Here is a 20638-nt window from a genome sequence, read left to right on the forward strand (position 1 = left end):
TGAAGGGCTGAATGGCCTACTCCTGCTCCTATTTCTTATGTTCTTATGAAAGAGAGCCTTTCTGCCAATGTTGGGAAATGGTTATGCTACAAATGGAGACTATTGACCATAAGCAATATGTATGACTCTATGCCTGTCCAAAAAATCCCTCCTTTGTAGCTCATTATTGGTCAGTGCCCTAGCTGTTTGGTCTATCTGAATTTTAACCTGACTCAGTGGCTGCAGATGACTGCTGTCTTGGATTGGTGCAAGTCCCATGCAACTACGCCATCAGATGTTTTTAGATCAAATTTCAATACTCTTGAAGGAAATGGTAACATAAATATAACTTTATTAACTCAACAGTAAATTAGCTATGTGTACACATCACACTAGCAATTGCATAGCATCTCAATATATACATGACATATTTTACATCAATTGCCACTTCCTGCTGCAGTCTTTGTTGAAGAACTAGTGAAGTATGTATGAAATTCTATTGACAAGTAATAATTCAGGAGCATTGGATGGGTGATTTGGCAACTTACAATACTTATGTTTTGACAATATATGTTTTTTTAATACTGCGAAAGGAGAAAATTGTTTGCATTTTCGTGTTGATTTGAGGGAGCAATGTTGGCAAGGACTTTGCATCAGTAGAACTTGCTGCTCTTTTTCAAATAATGCCATGGGATCTTTTATATCCACCTGAACCGCAGGAACAGGGTGTTCGGCTTCCATGGAGTGAGACTTGAATCAATGACTTTTAGACTTGGAGATAAGAATGTTGCCAACTAAGCCAAACTGGAGGCTTTCAGTGCTAGTAGTGAATGCTTCAATATATTTCAGTAGAGTTTGCCAACCTCACACTGATTTTTTGGTCATTCCCACACCTCCAATGTATCAAAATTTGGGACGAATATAGAAAAGTTAATATTGACATATGTTGAGAAAATGGCACACATAAATGGGTAACAAAGGGCGACTAGCACTTAAACTTCAAGTACATTGGTACCAAGCATTATCCTTTAAATGCTGCATAACATAATAGTTACAGAAGCAGTTCAATGGTCTTTGATTTGCAGTGGAAGTCAAATACATAAACTGCAGAGCGCAGATGGTAGCCTGCATTCTAGCCCAACTTGCAAAGTGCTATAGCATGAATAATTGATGTATTACAAACTTAAACATTTCTAATAGATAAAATTATTTTGAAAGTTTAAATATCTTGTTGCCAAATCAAAAACAAATCATTACTTTTCTACATTAATGTTTCCTGTAATTTCACATCTAACAGTTCACACATAGATTTTATGGACTATGTACAAAGTCAACAAGTATAACCCTAATGAATTGAAGATTATTAAACATTGTTATATTTATTTTAAACATAAAAATCCCTTCACAATATAGTCTACCACAACCTTGCTCCATATGAATGTTGGCAAGGAGAATATGGTCATGGCAATACTTAATACATTTGTATTGTTCTGATGAAGAGTCCACACCCAAAGCCTTAACCTGCCTTCTCTTTATAGATGCTACCTGGTTTTAGGTTTCACTGTTTTTATTTCAGATTTCTAGCGTTTGCAGTGATTCCTTCTTTAAAATGTTTTAATCACTTACACTATAGTATTTGAATGGAGTGCTTAATATTGTCAACAGATAACACTGAAAGCAGGATGGCATTTATCCCCTCACCATTAGATCTTAGCTTGAGATGCCACAAGCTGCCTGGAACATGTAAACCTCATTTAGTCACCTTGCCAGATCGGTCATTCTGAAACTGTCTATTTATATTCCTATACCTAATGTTCCAGGAATCCAGTAATGGAGTGAGAACATCAGACTGGTGAAAATGTTGACGCATTAACACTTAGACAGCTGGAATGCTTAAGGAAGCTCATATCTCTCTATTCAATCAAAAGTTCAGATTCTAAAGATTGCTCGGGCTGTGTCGTTGATATATATCCTAACCCTTGCCGCCCATGAGTAAATTTGTTTAATGCACCCTGCAGTCAAGCAACAGCTGAAACAGTGAATTCATTTGGGGTTGAAGGCCAATATTGTTTTGACCCTAGACATATTTCGCATGGTTTCTAAAGGTAATTTAATTCTTTCATTGATGATGATATCTAGTGGCAGAATATCAATAGTCCACTGAGCTGAATTTTTATTATATTAATGGGCTGTCTAATTTGGATACTTGGATATAAAGCAAAGTCTAAGATTGTTTTGTCGGCTTACAAATAGGCCATTGAATGGATCACTGAATAATAAACAAGCGTCCAGAATGGCAGGAGCGTGATGCAGGTAAAACTAACATCTTGAAATATTGGAAACGTGCCTCCTACATTGAGAATGGTGGCAGAAGTATTTGCAGCTCAAACTGGCTGCTCTGTTGGCAGGAAAAAGAGGTGAAGAAGAGGGCAATGCAAATACTTTCATCTGATACATTCGCCAGCATTGGTAATGTAACAGAACTTGTGTTGATGACAAAAATATACAATGGATAGCTAGCGTTTTTTTTACCATCTGCCTGGTTTAATATTTGACTAATATCTTTGTGCATTCTTACTGCATCTGAGAGGCTGTAAAAAGTAATTTACAAACCTGTTTTAAGTGTTTGGGAAACAAAATGGGCAACATTGAAACACCAGTGACCATGCCATTGTACTATTGTGGAGAAGTAAAAATCCTCTCCATAACTGCTGTTAAATGACTTCCTTATCTTGTCTCCACCTTAGCTTTCCTCCATTTCATGCATCATTCTCTGCCTCAGAAGAATAATGACCTAGGACCACAACAGCACAATGTGATTTCACTGCTCGGTGGCATAATTATCCCTTATTGGACTAATATAATTGTATATCAAGGCATATCAAATATGAAAGACATCCTTTCTCATAAACATCCTCCTCTGTTTCTAGTGCAAACGTCAGGCCCTGAGCGACGCACAAAAAAAATCTTATTCCAAGCAATATCACGAGCTCAGAATTTTAATTTAGTGGGTTAAAGTACATAAAACAACAAAATAAAAAGTAAATTTAAAGTACTAGAGGGGCAGATAACAATGAGCAAGAAAGTTTTTTTTCAGTATTTAGTCAGTTTAAGACAGGAAATAAAATACAGCTTTTCACCAGACCGCAGATATTGTGGGCAAAGTCAATTAAGCCTGCACCATAGTGATTGTTTCGATATTTGTTCCTGGATAGTAGCCCTCCCAGGCAGTGCTACATCTATAAGAGCTTCATCAAGAACTTCAAATCCATCATGGAAAGCAATGAGAAGATGTATCTTTTATAATCATAAGTTAACTGAGAAAAAGAAAGAAGACTTGGGAAGGGATGAATAAGGAAACAAAGTACTTGAATCCTAAGCAAACACAGTAAGTCCTCTGTGGGAGGGAGAGCAAATAATTTCGTTTAAAATGTAAATAACTGTGAATAACTGTTTTGGGAATGGAAGGACAAACAAAGCTGACAGTATTAGTTAAGTATATCTGATGCTGTATCACATGTAACCTGGAACTTGCTTTATTGCCTTGGAGAGGTGGGAAGAAACTTTCTAATGCTCTTCCTGAAACTGACACAGATTTCCGCACTTTTTTAATCTCCCATAAGTATTAGCTTTACTAATGATTGGGATGGTGGTCTATAAGGTTGTACCATATAATGGATAGGATGAGCATTGATGGGACCTTTCTCACCTTTCTTTTTACATATTTGTACATAAAGTCACTTGCATATTAAGCAACTTTTGTGTCATGGTGAGTTTGTATGTGGTGAACGCTACTAGAATCTGTCATTAAGTGGCATGTGACTGAGCACTTGAACAAACATGAATTAATCAGAGACAGCCAGCATAGCTTTGTTTCGGGTAGATCATGTCTAAATACCCTAGATGAATAATAAGGTAGATAAGAGTTTATGGATGTTATCTGTACGGACATCCAGAAGGCATTCGATAATAGATTATTAGCAAAGTTGAGAGTACAGAGAATTGGAGGTAGCTTTTAACTTGGGTTTGAAATTGCTTGGGAAGTAGGAGACAGGGAGTGAGGATAAAGGGCACCTTATCTGGTTAGTGGAATGTTACAAGTGACCTGTTCTGGAGCTTCAACTTTTCACCATATTTATTATTGACTTGGATAAAGGAATAGAGAGTTGTACATCCAAGTTTAGCAGATGTCATCAGTGTACCTGTGGGACCTAACAAATGCCTTTGGATGGTGCCACTGAGGGACAGCATGTAGATGAGAAATAGGAGTGGGCCAAGAATAGATCCTTGGGGGACTCCAATAGATGATGTTGTGGGGGCGGGAAGAGAAGCCATTGAAAGAGATTCTTTGGCTACGATTGTAATCGGAAAGAGCAAAACCAGGAGAGCAGGGCTGGATGGAGCTCCATGTAATTTAGCAAAATCTGACAATGAATGGCTCAACTAGTTGAGTGCCATATACATTCAAGCCTGTGCCCCTTGGACTTAAGGGAGTGAATACTGGGGCCATCCAGAGGGAACAACCAGGGTGTAGGAGAGTAATGGCTTTACTGGCGACATGGGCATCAAAGGTGCAGGTAAAGGAGTGATTAAACAGAGCGACAGTTGCAGAAGTTAGGTTCAAACCTTATTAGAACATTTTCTGAGTTCTTAGGTGTCGATCTAACCCAATCAAATGCAGTGTACCACTTATACGATTGGCATCAAAGTTGTTTTTTGAAAATGGGGCAGAATTCTTTAATTATAGTCATTGTAGCATTACATACGATCCAAAATGACAGACAGGAAAAGAGCAGCTAGTCCACACTCACGATGGCTGGAGCATCATGACTAGACTCTTCCTATCCTCCAGCAGCCATGTGAAGTCCTGGGAAAAGCAAAAAAAAAAACTAGGAAAAGAAACGCAGGAGCAGAAAGAGAAAAAATAAATCTGTAAAGTTCTCCGAACCTCACTGGCTACTGAAACCGGTCCAGGAGACCACATTGACCATTAGCTGCAAAATTACCAAATATATAGGATGTGATCTCTACCCCAGCAAAGAACTGGTCCTGATCCCTTTTGAAGGCTTGCAGAGAGTCGGCATGAACCTGCAACATATTCCAAAACCTCACTACTCAGTAGTGAAAAAACCCACCTAACATCAAATCTACTACTTGCATAGTTTAAATGAATGACCCCTGGTTCCCCCAACTTATCAAATCAAAATAATCTATTGATAGGTATGCAGTCTAACCCTTTCATTATTTTATATGTCTAATATGCTGAGCCAGATAAAGGGAGATTCCCAGAAAATGGAGGTCTGAATGTGGTAAAGTCATCATCCCATCTACCCAAAGACAACTTCAGTAGCTGTTTTATATCTATATGGCTTTATAAAATTTTAGGCACATATTTGAAGATAATAAATTAGAGAATGTTTCACAAAATATATGCAACATTTTTCAGGCAAGTTACACACACATCACCTGTGGTGAAGTTGTAAGAATGGAAAGGTAGCACAGACAGGCCTATAAACACTGCTGAAATCACTGAAAACCCCATTTTTGTTTTTACAAGGAGAACAAAGATTTTCCATTGTATTTGGTTGAGGGCCAAGGGTTTCTGTCCCATATTATAAACCAATGAACCAAACATCAAGACTCTGTTTCTCTTTCCTTTGTCTGCCAACACCATATTGTCTTACAACTAATGGAACATAAGCTAAACAAAAAAAAACAGGCCTGCCATTCTTTTCTGGTAAAGGATACCTTGAGTAAATTTCACCTTAACTGTACAAAATGATGTATTACGAACATTAAGCCACAAAATGTAATACAAAGCAAAGTTCAGACAAAATCTTGAGACATGAAAGACCTCATCTTTATATTTGAGCTGCAAAAATGTTCCATGTTCCGTTCATTGTTCGCTGTCCAGTGCAGGGCCATTCATCATCATGTTTGCAACTACCGACTTTGCTGTGGATACCTTGGAACTCTTCTGCATGCTGATTACATCTCCACTAATTTGTTCAGGCTCAGCCTTGACAAAGATGTTCCTCACAGTGGACTGGAAGTTGTTAGTGACAAAGCAGTAGACAATAGGGTCCAAGCAGCTGTTGAGGCTACTCAGGGTCACAGTGACATGGTATACGATTAGGCTGATGTGAAGGGGCAGGTCAGGGTTGGCATAGACCACAACCTGACGGACATGAAAGGGTGTGAAACAGATCATGAAGATAACCAGTACAGTGACCAGAAGCTGGACAGCTCTCATGCGCCTTTCCCTGCTCTGCTGCATCAAGTTTGGCTTGGCTAGGGCACACATGATCCTAATGGTGAAGACCGTGATGATCACTAAAGGCAAAAAGTACTCAAACACTGTCAGAGCGAAGAGCTTAGACAGACAACAAGAGGAGTACTTGATCGCTGTGGTGAGTATAGAGTAGGTGACAATAATGGCAAAGAGCCAGATGAAAACACAAATCCCTTTGGCATAGTGGGGGTTCCTCCACTTGCGTGATGCTTCCACTTGGACTATTGCCAGGTACCTGTCCACACAGATACAGGTTAGGAACAGAATGCTGCAGTACATGTTCACAAAATAGCTGAAAATGTGCACAAAAGAGCATGTCAGACATTTGCCACCGCTGTAGTACATTATTATCCTGGTTGGTAAGGAGAAACCCACCATCAAATCTGTGATTACCAGGTTTATAGTATAGATGACAGATGTTGTTTTAGTCTTGGTACGAAAACAGAATACATACAATGCAACACTGTTGAGTACAATGCCAACTACAAATATGAAAACATTAATTATCATCAATGCGAGCCACAGACTGTAGTAATCATTGTATAGTGCTTCATCAAGATGCGCTAGTTTATGTAGGTAGGGCTCCTTGTGGTTGTGAGTCCCGTTGCCAAGGCTAGTCGTGGTCACATTTGCAAGATTTGGTTCAACTGTTGCATTCTGCATGGCTAAACTTTTGGAAGACCTGCAACAAGACAAAAAACATTTTAGTAAGTATGGAATATATCACTGAGATCAGGAAGGCAGTGCCATCCACCCAGTAACCAGCACTTAATGGGAGTCATTTTGACCATCGCCACCTGGGCAGATTGTCTGCACATTGTAGAACCATCCTAATTGAATGGGTTCATTGGGTTCGTCAATGGGAAGGTGATTACAAAAGCAGGGAGGTCATGTTGGAGTTGTACAGAACTTTGGTAAGGCCACAGCTGGAGTACTGTGTGCAATTCTGGTCGCCACATTATAGGAAGGATGTGATTGCATTGGAGGGGGTGCAGAGGCGATTCACCAGGATGTTGCCTGGGATGGAACATTTAAGCTATGAGGAGAGGTTGGATAGGCTTGGGTTGTTTTCGCTGGAGCAGGGAAGACTGAGCGGTGTCCTGATCGAGGTGTACAAGATGAGGGGCATGGACAGGGTGGATAGGGAGCAGCTGTTCCCCTTAGTTGAAGGGTCAGTTACGAGGGGTCACAAGTTTAAGGTGAGGGGTGGGAGGTTTAAGGGGGATTTAAGGAAGAACTTTTTTACTCAGAGGGTAGTGACGGTCTGGAATGCCCTGCCTGGGAGGGTGGTAGAGGCGGGTTGCCTCACATCCTTTAAAAAGTACCTGGATGAGCACTTAGCACGTCATAACATTCAAGGCTAGGGGCCAAGTGCTGGCAAATGGGATTAGGTAGACAGGTCAGGTGTTTTAATGCATCGGTGCAGATTAGATAGGCCGAAGGGCCTCTTCTGCACTGTATTATTCTGTGATTCTGTGATCTGCTCCACTAAGGTACCACCTATGTGGCAAAGTTCAAAATTACCCCCAATGACATCTTAATGCATTTCCATCAATGGACATTAACTATCTAAAAAGCAAACCTAATTATAAACCTTTAAAAGCTAAAAACGGAGCAACATAAAACTTACAGAATCCTTTAACAGTGTGAAGTTCTATTTTCACACCATCACTGGTGTAATAACTTCCTTATGTTGTCTGATGCAACATAAATGGGATGCGTGGAGTCCAGTTTGCTGAAGATCTCAAACAGGTTTATTAACAGCTAAACTATGATATACAGTACAGAGCGAACTACAGACCCTTTGTCTGGGTGTTACAGTTGTAGAGTGACCAAGGCTTGTAGTCACATGACTACATCTTGGTATTTAACTCATTAGCATACTGTGCTCTTAAAGGGATATCACTCTTAAGGCAATCATATAACAACTAGACCCTCATTGATTGAATGTTTGCCATCTGGTGCCAAATTATATGTTTAGTCTCAGGCCCATTAGGAATTAGATTGAAAATGGCCAAGTTTATTTCATGGAGTACAGCACCAGACAGAGAATGCTTTCATTCCATAAATCTGGGATGGATTCTAATCCTAGTCCCAGAGGTGATGGGTAAGTGTACTTGTTGCCCCATAATGCCACAATAGTCATCCTTACCTCTCACCATCACCCTCATTTCCACAAACTTTTAAATTATTTGTTCATGGGATGTGGGCATCGCTGGCAAGGCCAAGATTTTTTGCTCATCCCTAATTCCCCATGAGAAAATGGTGGTGACCTGCCTTCTTGAACTGCTGCTGTCAGCATGGCACACCCCAATGCTGTTAGGGAAGCAGTTCCAGCATTTTGTCTCAGTGACAGTGAAGGAACGGCGATATAGTTCCAAGTCAGGATGGCGTGTGTTTTAAAGTGGACCTTGAGAATGGTGATATTCCCATGCGCCTGCTACTCTAGGCGGCAGATGTCGTATATTTAGGAGGTACCGTTGAAGAAGCCTTGGTGAGTTGTTGCAGTGTATCTTATAGATAGTGCACAGTGTAGCCACAGTGCACCGGTGGTGGAGGGAGTGAATGTTTAACGTGGAGGATGGGTTGTTAATTAAATGATCTGCTTTGTGCTGGATGGTGTTGAGTTTCTTGAGTGTTGGAGCTGCACTGATCCACACAAGTGAAGTGTACTCTATCAAACTCATGGAATAAAAGGGATAGTAACAAAATGGATACGGAATTGGCTGAATGACAGGAAACAAAGAGTAGTGGTTAATGGATGTTTTTCAGGCTGGAGGAAGGTTTGAAGTGGAGTTCCCCAGGGGTCAGTGTTGGGACCCTTGCATTTCCTGATATATATTAATGACCTAGCCATTGGTGTACAGGGTACAATTTCAAAGTTTGCAGATTATACGAAACTTGCAAGCATTGTGAACTGTGAGGAGGATAGTGTAGAACTGCAAAAGGACATAGACAAGTTGGTGGAATGGGTGACAGAAGAAGTTCAATGCAGAGAAATGCGAAGGAAGGAAATGGAGAGACAATATAAAATAACTGGTACAATTCTAAAGGGGGTGCAGGAGCAGAGGGGCCTGGATGTATATGTGCATAAGTCATTGAAGGTGGCATGACAGGTTGAGAGCGCAGTTAATAAAGCATACAGTATCCTGGGCTTTATTAATAGGGGTATAGCGTACAAGAGCAGGGAAATTATGTTAAACTTATTTACGATACTAGTTCGGCCTCAGTTGGAGTATTGTCTCTAGTTCTGGGCGCTGCACTTTAGGAAAGATGTGAGGGCATTTGAGGGAGTACAGAAAAGATTCATGAGGATGGTTCCAGGGATGAAGAACTTCAGGTATGAAGATAGATTAGAGAAATTAGGACTGTTTTCCTTGGAGAAGAGAGGCCGGAAGGTGATTTGATAGAAGTATTAAAATCTTGAGGGGTCAGGACAGAGTAGATAGAGAGAAACTGTTCCCACTTGTGGAAGGATCAAGAATGAGAGGGCACAGATTTAAAGTAATGGGTAAGAAGCAAAAACGACATGAGGAAAAGCTTTTTCACGCAGACAGCGGTTTAAGGTCTGGAATGCACTGTCCAGAGAGTATGGTGGAGGCAGGTTCAATTGAAGTATTCAAAAGGGCGATGTTATATGAAAAGGAAGAATGTGCAGGGTTACAGGGAGAAGGCGGGGAATGGCACTCTTTCAGAGAGCCAGTGCAGACACGATGGGCCGAATGGCCTCCTTCTGCACTGTAACAATTCTGTGATTCTCTGATTCTGTGACTTGTGCCTTGTGGATGGTGTAGATGGAGGCTTTGCGGAGTAAGTAAGTGAGTCACTAGCCACAGAATTTCCAGCCTCAGACCATCTCTTATAGTCACTGCATTTGTGTGGCCGGTCCAGTTAAGTTTCTGGTCAATGGTAACCCCCAGGATGTTGATGGTGGAGGATTCAGCAATGATACTGCCATTGAATGTCAAGGGGGGATGGCTAGGTTCTCTCTTGTTGGACATATTCATTGCCTGGCACTTGTGCGGCTTGCCACACAGTTACTTGTGTTACATTGTGTTACAATATTACTTGCCACTTATCAGCACAAGCCTGAATGTTGTCCAGGTTTTGCTGCATGCAGGCATGGACTGCTTCAGTATCTGAGGAGTTGCAAATGGAACACTGCAAACATCCCCATTTCTGACCTTATGTTGGAGGGATGGTCATTGATGAAGCAGCTGAAGATGCACTGAGGAGCTCCTGCAGTGATATCCTGAGGCTGAGATAATTGGCCTCCTACAATCATAGCCATCTTCCTTTGTGCTAGGTATGACTCAGTAGTGGAGAGTTTCCCCCCTTGATTCCCATTGCGTCAATTTTATTAGGGCTCCTTACTGCCATTGTTATGACCAAGTGAGAAGGTCTAGGGGTTCCCGCTCAGACTTTGCCTGGTTTAACCTTAACAGGGTTTACTTTTTTAAAAAACACTGTGTTTTCGCTCCCCCTTCGTGAATCCTTGTTCCCCGCTTTCCAATTGTAAGCAAAGAAATCAATGCAGACAGGTTTTCTTAGATTTTAAACAAGTAAGGTAGAAGTTTATTAATCTTAAACTCTAATCCAGTTACCGACTACGAATGTATGACACGACCACGCTAGCATGCATATGCAATAAACACACATGCAGATAGAGACAGAAAAGTAGAAAAGAATAAAGGGGAAAAGTTTGAAGCAATAGATGGGTTTCTATTTTACTGTCCTTTGAGTTTACTGTGAAGTCTTTAGTTGCCGGTCAGACTTGAAATTTGTTGGGGCCCAGTGCATGCTTCAACTTGTTTCGAGGTCGGAGTCTTTTCTCTCTCGAGGTTTATGTGTCTTTCGTGGGTCTGGTGGCTTGGGAGAAAGCGAGAGAGAGAGAGAAAGAGAGAGAAGTTTCCTAGCTCCAGGTTTCACTTCAAACAGCCTTATGCCTGTTTCTCTGTTGCACAATTCAAAAAGACCCCAGGTTGCCCAGTAGGTTTGTCATGTGACGAGCTGGTTTGACCACTTCTGTTTGTGGATTCTGCCATCTTAGCAGTCATCCTGGAATGTGAGTGTCCTCACCTTCAATGTCTGGTGATCACAGCCCATTTTGGGTTAAGTGGACCAAGGAATAGTACTTTGTCTTTCCAAGCACTGTCTGTTAGTATGCAAATGTTTATCCAGCATAGTGTCTGGTGATTTTTTTTAACAAGTCCTTTCTTCACTCCAGCAACAGTTTAAAATCAATGTTCATATGACAAAATTTATATGACTCATTTTTGGCAGGTGGAGGTCTGCATGACACCATACTCAGTCAAATGCTGCCTTGATGTAAAGGGCAGTCACTCTCACCTCACCACTGGAATTCAGCTTTTTGTCCATGTTGGGACTAAGGCTGTAATGTGGTCTGGAGTCAAAAGGTCCTGAAGAACACAAACTGAGTATTGGTGAGCAAGCGCTGTTTGACAGCACTGTTTACAACTCCTTCCATCACCTTACTGATGATTGAGAGTAGACTGATGGGGCGGTATTTGGCTGAATTGGATTTGTCCTACTTTTTGTGAACAGCGCATAGCTGGGCAAGTTTCCACTTTGTTGGACAGATGCCAGTGTTATAGCAGTACTGAAACAGCTTGGCTAGGGGAGCACCTAGTTCTGGAGAACAAGTCTTCCGTACTAGAGCTGGGATGTTTTCTGGGCTCATAGCCTTTGCTGTATCAAGTGCCTTCAGCCATTTCTTGATTTCATAAGGAGTGAATCGAATTATCTGAAGAATGGCTTCTGTGATGCTGGGAGCATCAGGCGGAGGCCGAGATGGGTCAGCCACTTGGCACCTCTGAATGAAGATGGTTGCAAATGCTTCAGCCTTGTCTTTTGCATTGACATGCTGGGTTTCATTGAGGGATGTTCGTTGAGCCTCCTCCTCCCATTAGGTGTTTAATTGTCTGTCCCCATTCATGACCAGATATGGCAGGACTGCAGAACTTTGGTCTGATCTGTTTGTTGCTGGGATAGATTAGCTCTATAATATTCTTATTATTGTTTTATGTAGCAAATTGATACAACTGAGTGGCTTGCTGTCCATTTCAGATGGCAATTAAAAGCCAACCACATTGATATGAATCTTGAGTCACACTTATGCAAGACGGGGTGAGGACAGCAGATTTCCTTCCCTAAAGGACATTCGTGAACCCGATGGCTTTTTATGATAATCCAATAGTTTTATGGTCACCATTACTGAAATTAGCTTTTTATTCCATATTTATTTAATTAACTAGGTCATGAACATGTGCTATGCCAAATTATGATTTTTAATCAATCGGTTGAAAACCTGAATTAAACTTTACAAAGAAAGCAGAAGACAAATAACTTAAATTAAACTTTAAAAAGAAAGCAGCTAAAATGGCCACCACAATTTGCATCGAAATACCTCACATACTAAAGTATCGCGGTGGAGACGAATGTCTGGTTAATCTCCCACCAGAACAATGACTTGTGAATTTTGAATGAGCTACCTGCCTCATCTCCATTAACAAGACTTTCAAAGAAATCTTGGACCATTAACTCTGGTGGAGACGAACCTCAAAGTGTAAACACTGAAACAATGGAACCCAAGAGAGTTTGGAATTCTTAGACATGAACTAATTAAGATGCAAAAGAGAGAATACACTGGACAGTCATGTGACAGTCTCTCCATCTGTGTGAAAACTTGCAGTTTCTTTTCACAACAGCAGATAAGCACCTGCTTTTGACCAGTGCAGGACCCAAGTGGGGGTCTGTCTGTCTTTCTCTCTCCAGGCAATGCTGTAAGTTCAAATCCTGCCTGCGGGCTGCAAAACATCCAAGTCTATCATTGCTGCAGACAGAGACCCCGAGGAGAAAATCATCTATATCACTGTCTCCAAGAAAACCCTGAACCACGTGGCCACCTCTACCAGCCAGAAATTTCAGGACCACGAGTTCGTCACTGAATTACCAGACTCCACAGACTGTATATTCTTTTATTTGTTCTGGACTATAATCCAACCAATCTATTCTTCTTTACCTATTTGTGTGTGTTTGTGTGTGATTCTCATGTGTGTGTGTGAAAGTTGGAGCGTAGTTTATTATTTTTAGTTAGATCGAGTTTTGATTTTAAGTACAATAAACTAACTTTCTTTCTTGTTTAAACTCAAGAAAAACGTCTGATTGGTTCTTTTATGATCTTTCTTCTTTCTTTTGGGCCTCCTTATCTCGAGAGACAATGGATACGCGCCTGGAGGTGGTCAGTGGTTTGTGAAGCAGCGCCTGGAGTGGCTATAAAGGCCAATTCTGGAGTGACAGGCTCTTCCACAGGTGCTGCAGAGAAATTTGTTTGTTGGGGCTGTTGCACAGTTGGCTCTCCCCTTGCGCCTCTGTCTTTTTTCCTGCCAACTACTAAGTCTCTTCGACTCGCCACAATTTAGCCCTGTCTTTATGGCTGCCCGCCAGCTCTGGCGAATGCTGGCAACTGACTCCCACGACTTGTGATCAATGTCACACGATTTCATGTCGCGTTTGCAGACGTCTTTATAACGGAGACATGAACGGCCGGTGGGTCTGATACCAGTGGCGAGCTCGCTGTACAATGTGTCTTTGGGGATCCTGCCATCTTCCATGCGGCTCACATGGCCAAGCCATCTCAAGCGCCGCTGACTCAGTAGTGTGTATAAGCTGGGGATGTTGGCCGCTTCAAGGACTTCTGTGTTGGAGATATAGTCCTGCCACCTGATGCCAAGTATTCTCCGAAGGCAGCGAAGATGGAATGAATTGAGACGTCGCTCTTGGCTGGCATACGTTGTCCAGGCCTCATAGCACAAAAAAGGGTTAAACGCTCACTGAATTGGTAAGCATATCCACTGTTTAAAAGAAATAAACCTTGTTGCGGTCAAACAAGAAGAGGGACAAGAGGGGAGATTGTTGTGGTCAAACAAGGAGAAAGACAAGAGAGGAGCCTTTTGACCCCTCTTCATCTGATCATAACAACTAAATTTAAATTCTCCAGTGCCATGATGGGATTTGAACTCACTCCTTCGGATCATTAGTCCACGAAACCCCTCTACCTTGTGACATCTTTCTCCACCTTTAAAAACCTCCTTAAAATCTACCTCTAATTCTGTTTTTAGCCATCTCCCTTAATTGCCTTCCTACTTCTTTCTTAGACACACAGTTACCAAGGTGATAGTGGAGGGCGTTATATGACCTCAGCCTTGTTCAAGAGAGTGGAGTTTTTTAAAAAATATTTAAGTATTACATACTTAAGCTCAAAGAAATGGTGCCAATATACAAGTTTGTCCAGAGCACCATTTTCCCTAAGGCTGGCTCTGTTACTAAGTATAAATGTAAAAATGACTTCTTGTTTACAGTGCCTGAAAACTCTGCAGTCGTGCACTGCAGAAACTCACAGTTGCAATATAGAGCAAGCAATAACAAATAAAAATATACAGATACATTACTTTTGGAACACATTCTGCATTTGTGTCATTCTGGCAACTATGTACTTCTGCACAACACAGGCACCCTTAAGAAAGTGGAAAAGCAGTCACATCCATCTCACTGATATCGCCCCTCCACCTCCGTCGTCCCAGTGAAAATAATCCGAGTTTATCCAGCCTCTCCTCATAGCTAATACCCTCCAAACCAGGCAACATCCTGGTAAACCTCTTCTGTACCCTCTCCAAAGCCTCCACATCTTTCTGGTAGTGTGGCGACCAGAATTGTACGCAATATTCCAAGTATGGCCTAACTAAGGTTCTGTACAGCTGCAGCATGACTTGCCAATTTTTATACTCTATGCCCCGACCGATGAAGGCAAGCATGCCATATGCCTTTTTGACTACCTTATCCACCTGCGTTGCCACTTTCAGTGATCTGTGGACCTGTACGCCCAGATCTCTCTGCCTGTCAATACTCCTAAGGGTTCTGCCATTTACTGTATACTTCCCACCTGCATTAGACCTTCCAAAATGCATAACCTCACATTTGTCCAGATTAAACTCCATCTGCCATTTCTCCGCCCAAGTCTCCAACCGATCTATATCCTGCTGTACCCTCTGGCAATCCTCATCACTATCCACAACTCCACCAACCTTTGTGTCGTCAGCGAACCTACTAATCAGACCAGCTACATTTTCCTCCAAATCATTTGTATATACTATCAAACAGCAAAGGTCCCAACACTGATCCCTGCAGAACACCACTAGTCACAGCCAACCATTCAGAAAAACACCCTTCTACTGCTACCCTCTGTCTTCTATGACAGAGCCAGTTCTGTATCCATCTTGCCAGCTCACCTCTGATCCCGTGTGACTTCACCTTTTGTACCAGTCTGCCATGAGGGACCTTGTCAAAGGCTTTACTGAAGTCCATGTAGACAACATCCACTGCCCTTCCTTCATCAATCATCTTTGTCACTTCCTCAAAAAACACGATCAAGTTAGTGAGACACAACCTCCCCTTCACAAAACCATGCTGCCTCTCGCTAATAAGTCCATTTGTTTCCAAATGGGAGTAAATCCTGTCCCGAAGAATCCTCTCAAATAATTTCCCTACCACTGACGTAAGGCTCACCGGCCTGTAATTTCCTGGATTATCCTTGCTACCCTTCTTAAACAAAGGAACAACATTGGCTATTCTCCAGTCCTCTGTAGCCTCATAGCTAATGAGGATAAAAATATTTCCGTCAAGGCCCCAGCAATTTCTTCCCTTGCCTCCCTCAGTATTCTGGCGTAGATCCCATCAGGCCCTGGGGACTTATCTACCTTAATGCTTTGCAAGACACCCAACAACTCCTCCTTTTTGATATCAACATGTCCCAGACTATCTACACTCCTTTCCCTAGACTCATCATCCACCAAGTCTTTCTCTTTGGTGAATACTGATGCAAAGTACTCATTTAGTACCTCACCCATTTCCTCTCGCTCCACGCATAGATTCCCTCCTCTGTCCTTGAGTGGGCCAACCCTTTCCCTGGCTACCCTCTTGCTCTTTATATACGCATAAAAAGCCTTGGGATTTTCCTTAATCCTGTTTGCCAATGACTTTTCATGACCCCTTTTAGCCCTCCTGACTCCTTGCTTAAGTACCTTCCTACTTTCTTTATATTCCTCGAGGGCTTTGTCCGTTCCCAGCCTTCTAGCCCTTACGAATGCTTCCTTTATCTTTTTGACTCGGCTCACAATATCCTTCGTTATCCAAGGTTCCCGAAACTTGCCACACTTATCCTTCATCCTCACAGGAACATGCTGGTCCTGGATTCTAATCAACTAACGTTTGAAAGACTCCCACATGTCAGATGTTGATTTACCCTCAAACAGCCGCCCCCAATCTAAATTCTTCAGTTCCTGCCTAATATTGTTATCATAGTTTTCTTAAAAGCATTATTAAAACATTCTTTACATGCAGCACTTGCATATTCTGAGTGTTATATGGTATTATTTAGATGGGGGGGGGCATGATTAATAATCCATTTGAAAAGAGATCCTTCACCAAAAAAGTCTGAGAACCACTGCTCAAAGGCTCCAGAATCAGCTCGCACTCCAGCAAGTTACACCACCCATATTTGGGTTGAAGGGTGCAGAAAAAGTCTAACTAATGGCACATGCCATGAGATTTACCACTCCTGCAGATTTGGCACATTGTATTCTCATCCCTCATGTTATACATGTGCATAATAGAACTGCAGTCAGCCACTCCCTACATGGAGTAGCTATTAGAGGGAATGCTGGCCGGGAAAGCACAGGCCAGCAGTTCCTCACAATCTGCCCTTTAGTTTTAACACATGAAGCCTCAGGCACTACAAGCAACAATGATTTCTCGAACAGCCCATCCTGTCACATCTTAGGCTGAAATTAAATCATACTTGAAATCACAGCTGTAATTTTAACAAAGAATTAACAAGTGTTTTATTAAAGACTTCTGTAGAATTCTTGCTTACTGCTCTTATTGTGACTACAAAGCTATTTGACCTTACAACAACCCCCAGGCCAGATGTTTTCCCCAAAGCACAAAGCTACTTTCAGTTTCCCGTCCAAGTACCATATATTTTCTAATACTTGATTCCCACACATACAATCATGACACACCCTGTTCACACTGCTGCACAACCAGGGTTACTTAACTGCAGAATTGGCCCTTGTCTTCTGTTGAAGGCCACATAGCTCATAGCTACAGTCAATGTACTCTACAGAGAAAGGAGCAGCAAACAGCTCATACTTTTCATCATTCTGGGCTGAAGTTTGTTCTTCCCCAGTTCCCAGTGTTTCTTTTTAAATAAGATGCCATGTGCATGTGTTCTAGATCACTTTAACATTCGGGTACTTTGGTCCATTACTCAGATTTTACTAGCCATAGCCAAGGTTTCTTTTGTTTTGTTTGGATTAAAGAGTTTTGGATGTTTAAATGTTCACGTACAAGTCCACATACCAGACTTTCCTAAAAAGGAGATTTGAATTTCTCTGTTTAATTTACAGTACTGTGGCAACTTAAACAGCACAACTTTCTTGGTGTGTCAAAAACCATTGCCTCTGTTTACAAAGAGATAGTCTGTAATGAAGTTTCCTAGATTATATAGGGTTGCACAATGTGGCAAGTAAGCATTTCCCATAATCTCAGTGAAAACTAAGAGCTGAGGTCCTCTAAGTATAGTGCCCTGTGGCCGAGAAGGTATATGTATCATTCTTTGTGGTGCCAAGACCTACAGATCAGACCCATAGTTCCCAGTCTGTGCTGTCTTTATCAGCCAAGGTAGCAGTTAGAGGCTACAATTGAGTCTTTGCCCTGAAATGTTCCTTCTCTGTTTCAAGGTTCATTCATGAAGAATGGCCACTGGAATGATGTGCTGGAGGGCGGCTGGTGCTTGTGCATCATTACTCAAGAAAAAGTCAACTATTTCCCAAAAAAATGTGGTAGAAATTCATTGGCGTTTGGTTTCAGTCACAACACACACCCGAAACAGGTGGCCCCAAGAGAGGCCTGAAATAATCTGGACAAGCTACTGGCTGCTGTCACGTTCCAGGGACAGCTTGCCTATATTAACTAGATGAATTTTGGGCCACCTGCCTTGCTGGCAGTGGCCCTAAGGCAAGTCTCAGGAAGGGGCAGCAAGGGGGGAAGTTGAGAGATTTCTGCTGGTTGAGGAATCCAAAACACGGGAGCACAGTCTCAGGATAAGGAGCCAATCATTTAGGAGAAATTACGTCAGTCAAAGGGTTGCGAATCTTTGGAATTCTCTACCCCGGAGGATTGTGGATACTTCATCGTTGAATATATTTAAGGCTGGGATAGACAGATTTTTGGTCTCACAGGGAATCAAAGGATATGGTGAGCAAGCAGGAAAGTGGAATTGAGGCCTAAAATTAGCTATGATCCTATTGAATGGCGGAACAGGCTCAATGGGCCTTATGGTCTACTTCTGCTCCTATTTCTTGTGCACTTACAGCAATACAGACTCTAGGCGTGATTGACGGGGAATTACCCAATCCTCTCCCCTCTGACTGGGAAGAGTAGTGTCAATATATGCAACCTGTTTTAGGTGGCTGCCAGGGATGCCAGAAAAATAGCTCAATTTAATATCGAGCAAGAGGTCTTTCAGCCATCCTTGAAGTGCAAAATATTGGTCCCCAACATTGATCCTTGTTGCACCTGTTTTAAGCCTGGAAAACGGGAGTAGTGAGGTTCCCATTTCTCACCAATAGGACAGAATTTAGTAGGGAATAAACTATGTATTAAAACCATAGAACCACAGAAACCATAGAAAATTTATAACACAGAAAGAGGCCATTAAGCCCATCATGTCTTCACTAGCTGAAAAAAGTAGCCACTCATTCTAATCTGCCCTTACAGCACCTGGCCCATGGCCCTGCAGGTTACTGCACTTCAGGTGCAAGTCCAGGTACTTTTTAAATGAGTTGAGGGTTTCTGCCTCCACCATATGATCCAGGCAGCAAATTCCAGACATCCACCACCCTCTGGGTGAAAAAGCTTATCCTCGTGTTCCCTCTAATCCTTCTACCAATCACCTTAAATCTGTGACCCTTGGTAATTGAACTCTCCGCTAGGGGAAGTTGGTGTTTCCTGTCTACTCTATCTAGGCCCCTCATAATTTTGTACACCTCAATTAATTTACCCCTCAGCCTCCTCTCTTCTAAGGAAAACAACCCTAGCCTATCCAATCTTTCCTCATAGTTGCAACTTTCAAGCCCTGGCAACAGTCTTGTAAATCTCCTCTGTACTCTCTCCAGAGCAACTGTATCCTTCCTGTAATGTGTGACAAGAACTGTATGTAATACTCCAGCTGTGGCCTAACCAGCGTTTTATACAGTTCCAGCATTACATCCCTGTTTTTGTATTCTATGCCTTGGCCAATAAAGGAAAGCAATATCATGGCATTTGCTGGAGCTGATATGTCTGTAGTGTGGGGAATTGAGCTATTTAATCCAACAGGTGATGCCAGTGTCAGTGTGAAATGGAAAGCATGGCTGGTGGAGTTTGAAGTGTATGCTGACGGTTGTGGTTTGTTTTAAGACAGGGCGACAGTGGTGCAGAAAGCACAGTATTGCTGTTCAATACAGTGCTTCAGTGAGGGAGACTTTCAAGACGATGCCTGACATGGGAGAAAAGGCAGATTATGAACGTGCAGTGAAAGCTTTGAAGGACCATTATGTGGTGACGCCAAATGGCACATTCCAAAGGTAGGTTTTCCATCAAATGATCAGAGAAAGCAGGGGAAACAGTAGCCCAATTCCTGTCTCTTTTGAGCCAGGCATCAGATAGATGCAATTATGTTGCAATGGATCCGATTAACCAGATAATGTGGTCCAACAGTGCAAGTTGGATAAGTTGAGGGGCAGGCTGCTGGAAAGAGGAGACCGACTTAATGTCAGATGAGACTTTGAAAATAGCAGCTGCATTGGAAGCAGTGGATGGACAAGCTCGCAGCATAAAACTTGCCTCCATTTCCGCTGTTGGCACGACAAAATCTGAGGTTAATCGAGTGACGCAACAGAATCCGGCTATGCATTATTGTAAACAACAAAAGTCTGTGACAGTGTTTCAGATGTGGCAACTTGGGGCACTATGGAAGAGAGGAGTGTTGCCCTGCCAAGGGAAAGATATGCGGAAAATGAGGAGCAGAGACCATTTTGCCAAGAAGTGCAGAATCAAAGCTGAACAGAGTGGGAAGCCTGGTAAACCATGTAAAGGAAAGAGATGGAAGTAGTACAACTGTGAGATGAGTTGAAGAGGCAGTGGCAGTGAGGGAGGACATGAATAGCAATCGTGGATACATGTTTTCTGTCAATGGAAGCAACCATGAGAAAGTTCCAGTGATTGTTGGGGGTGTTGAAGTGAACA

General features: G+C 42.1%; 1 protein-coding gene across 3 annotated transcripts in view; it reads right to left on the minus strand.

The window, feature by feature from the left end:
- Positions 1–314: 314 nt before the first annotated feature.
- gpr20 (G protein-coupled receptor 20) overlaps positions 315–20638 on the minus strand; it is a 52155-nt gene continuing 31831 nt past the window's right edge. For all 3 annotated transcript variants that reach the window (XM_068031335.1, XM_068031334.1, XM_068031333.1), the window contains one exon: positions 315–6953. In XM_068031335.1, coding sequence (XP_067887436.1) covers positions 5876–6934 — 1059 coding nt within the window. In that variant the 5' untranslated portion in view covers positions 6935–6953 and the 3' untranslated portion in view covers positions 315–5875. The remainder of the gene's footprint in view (positions 6954–20638) is intronic.

The sequence above is a fragment of the Heterodontus francisci genome, chromosome 5 (assembly GCF_036365525.1).
Source record: "Heterodontus francisci isolate sHetFra1 chromosome 5, sHetFra1.hap1, whole genome shotgun sequence".
NCBI classification, from domain to species: Eukaryota; Metazoa; Chordata; class Chondrichthyes; order Heterodontiformes; family Heterodontidae; genus Heterodontus; species Heterodontus francisci.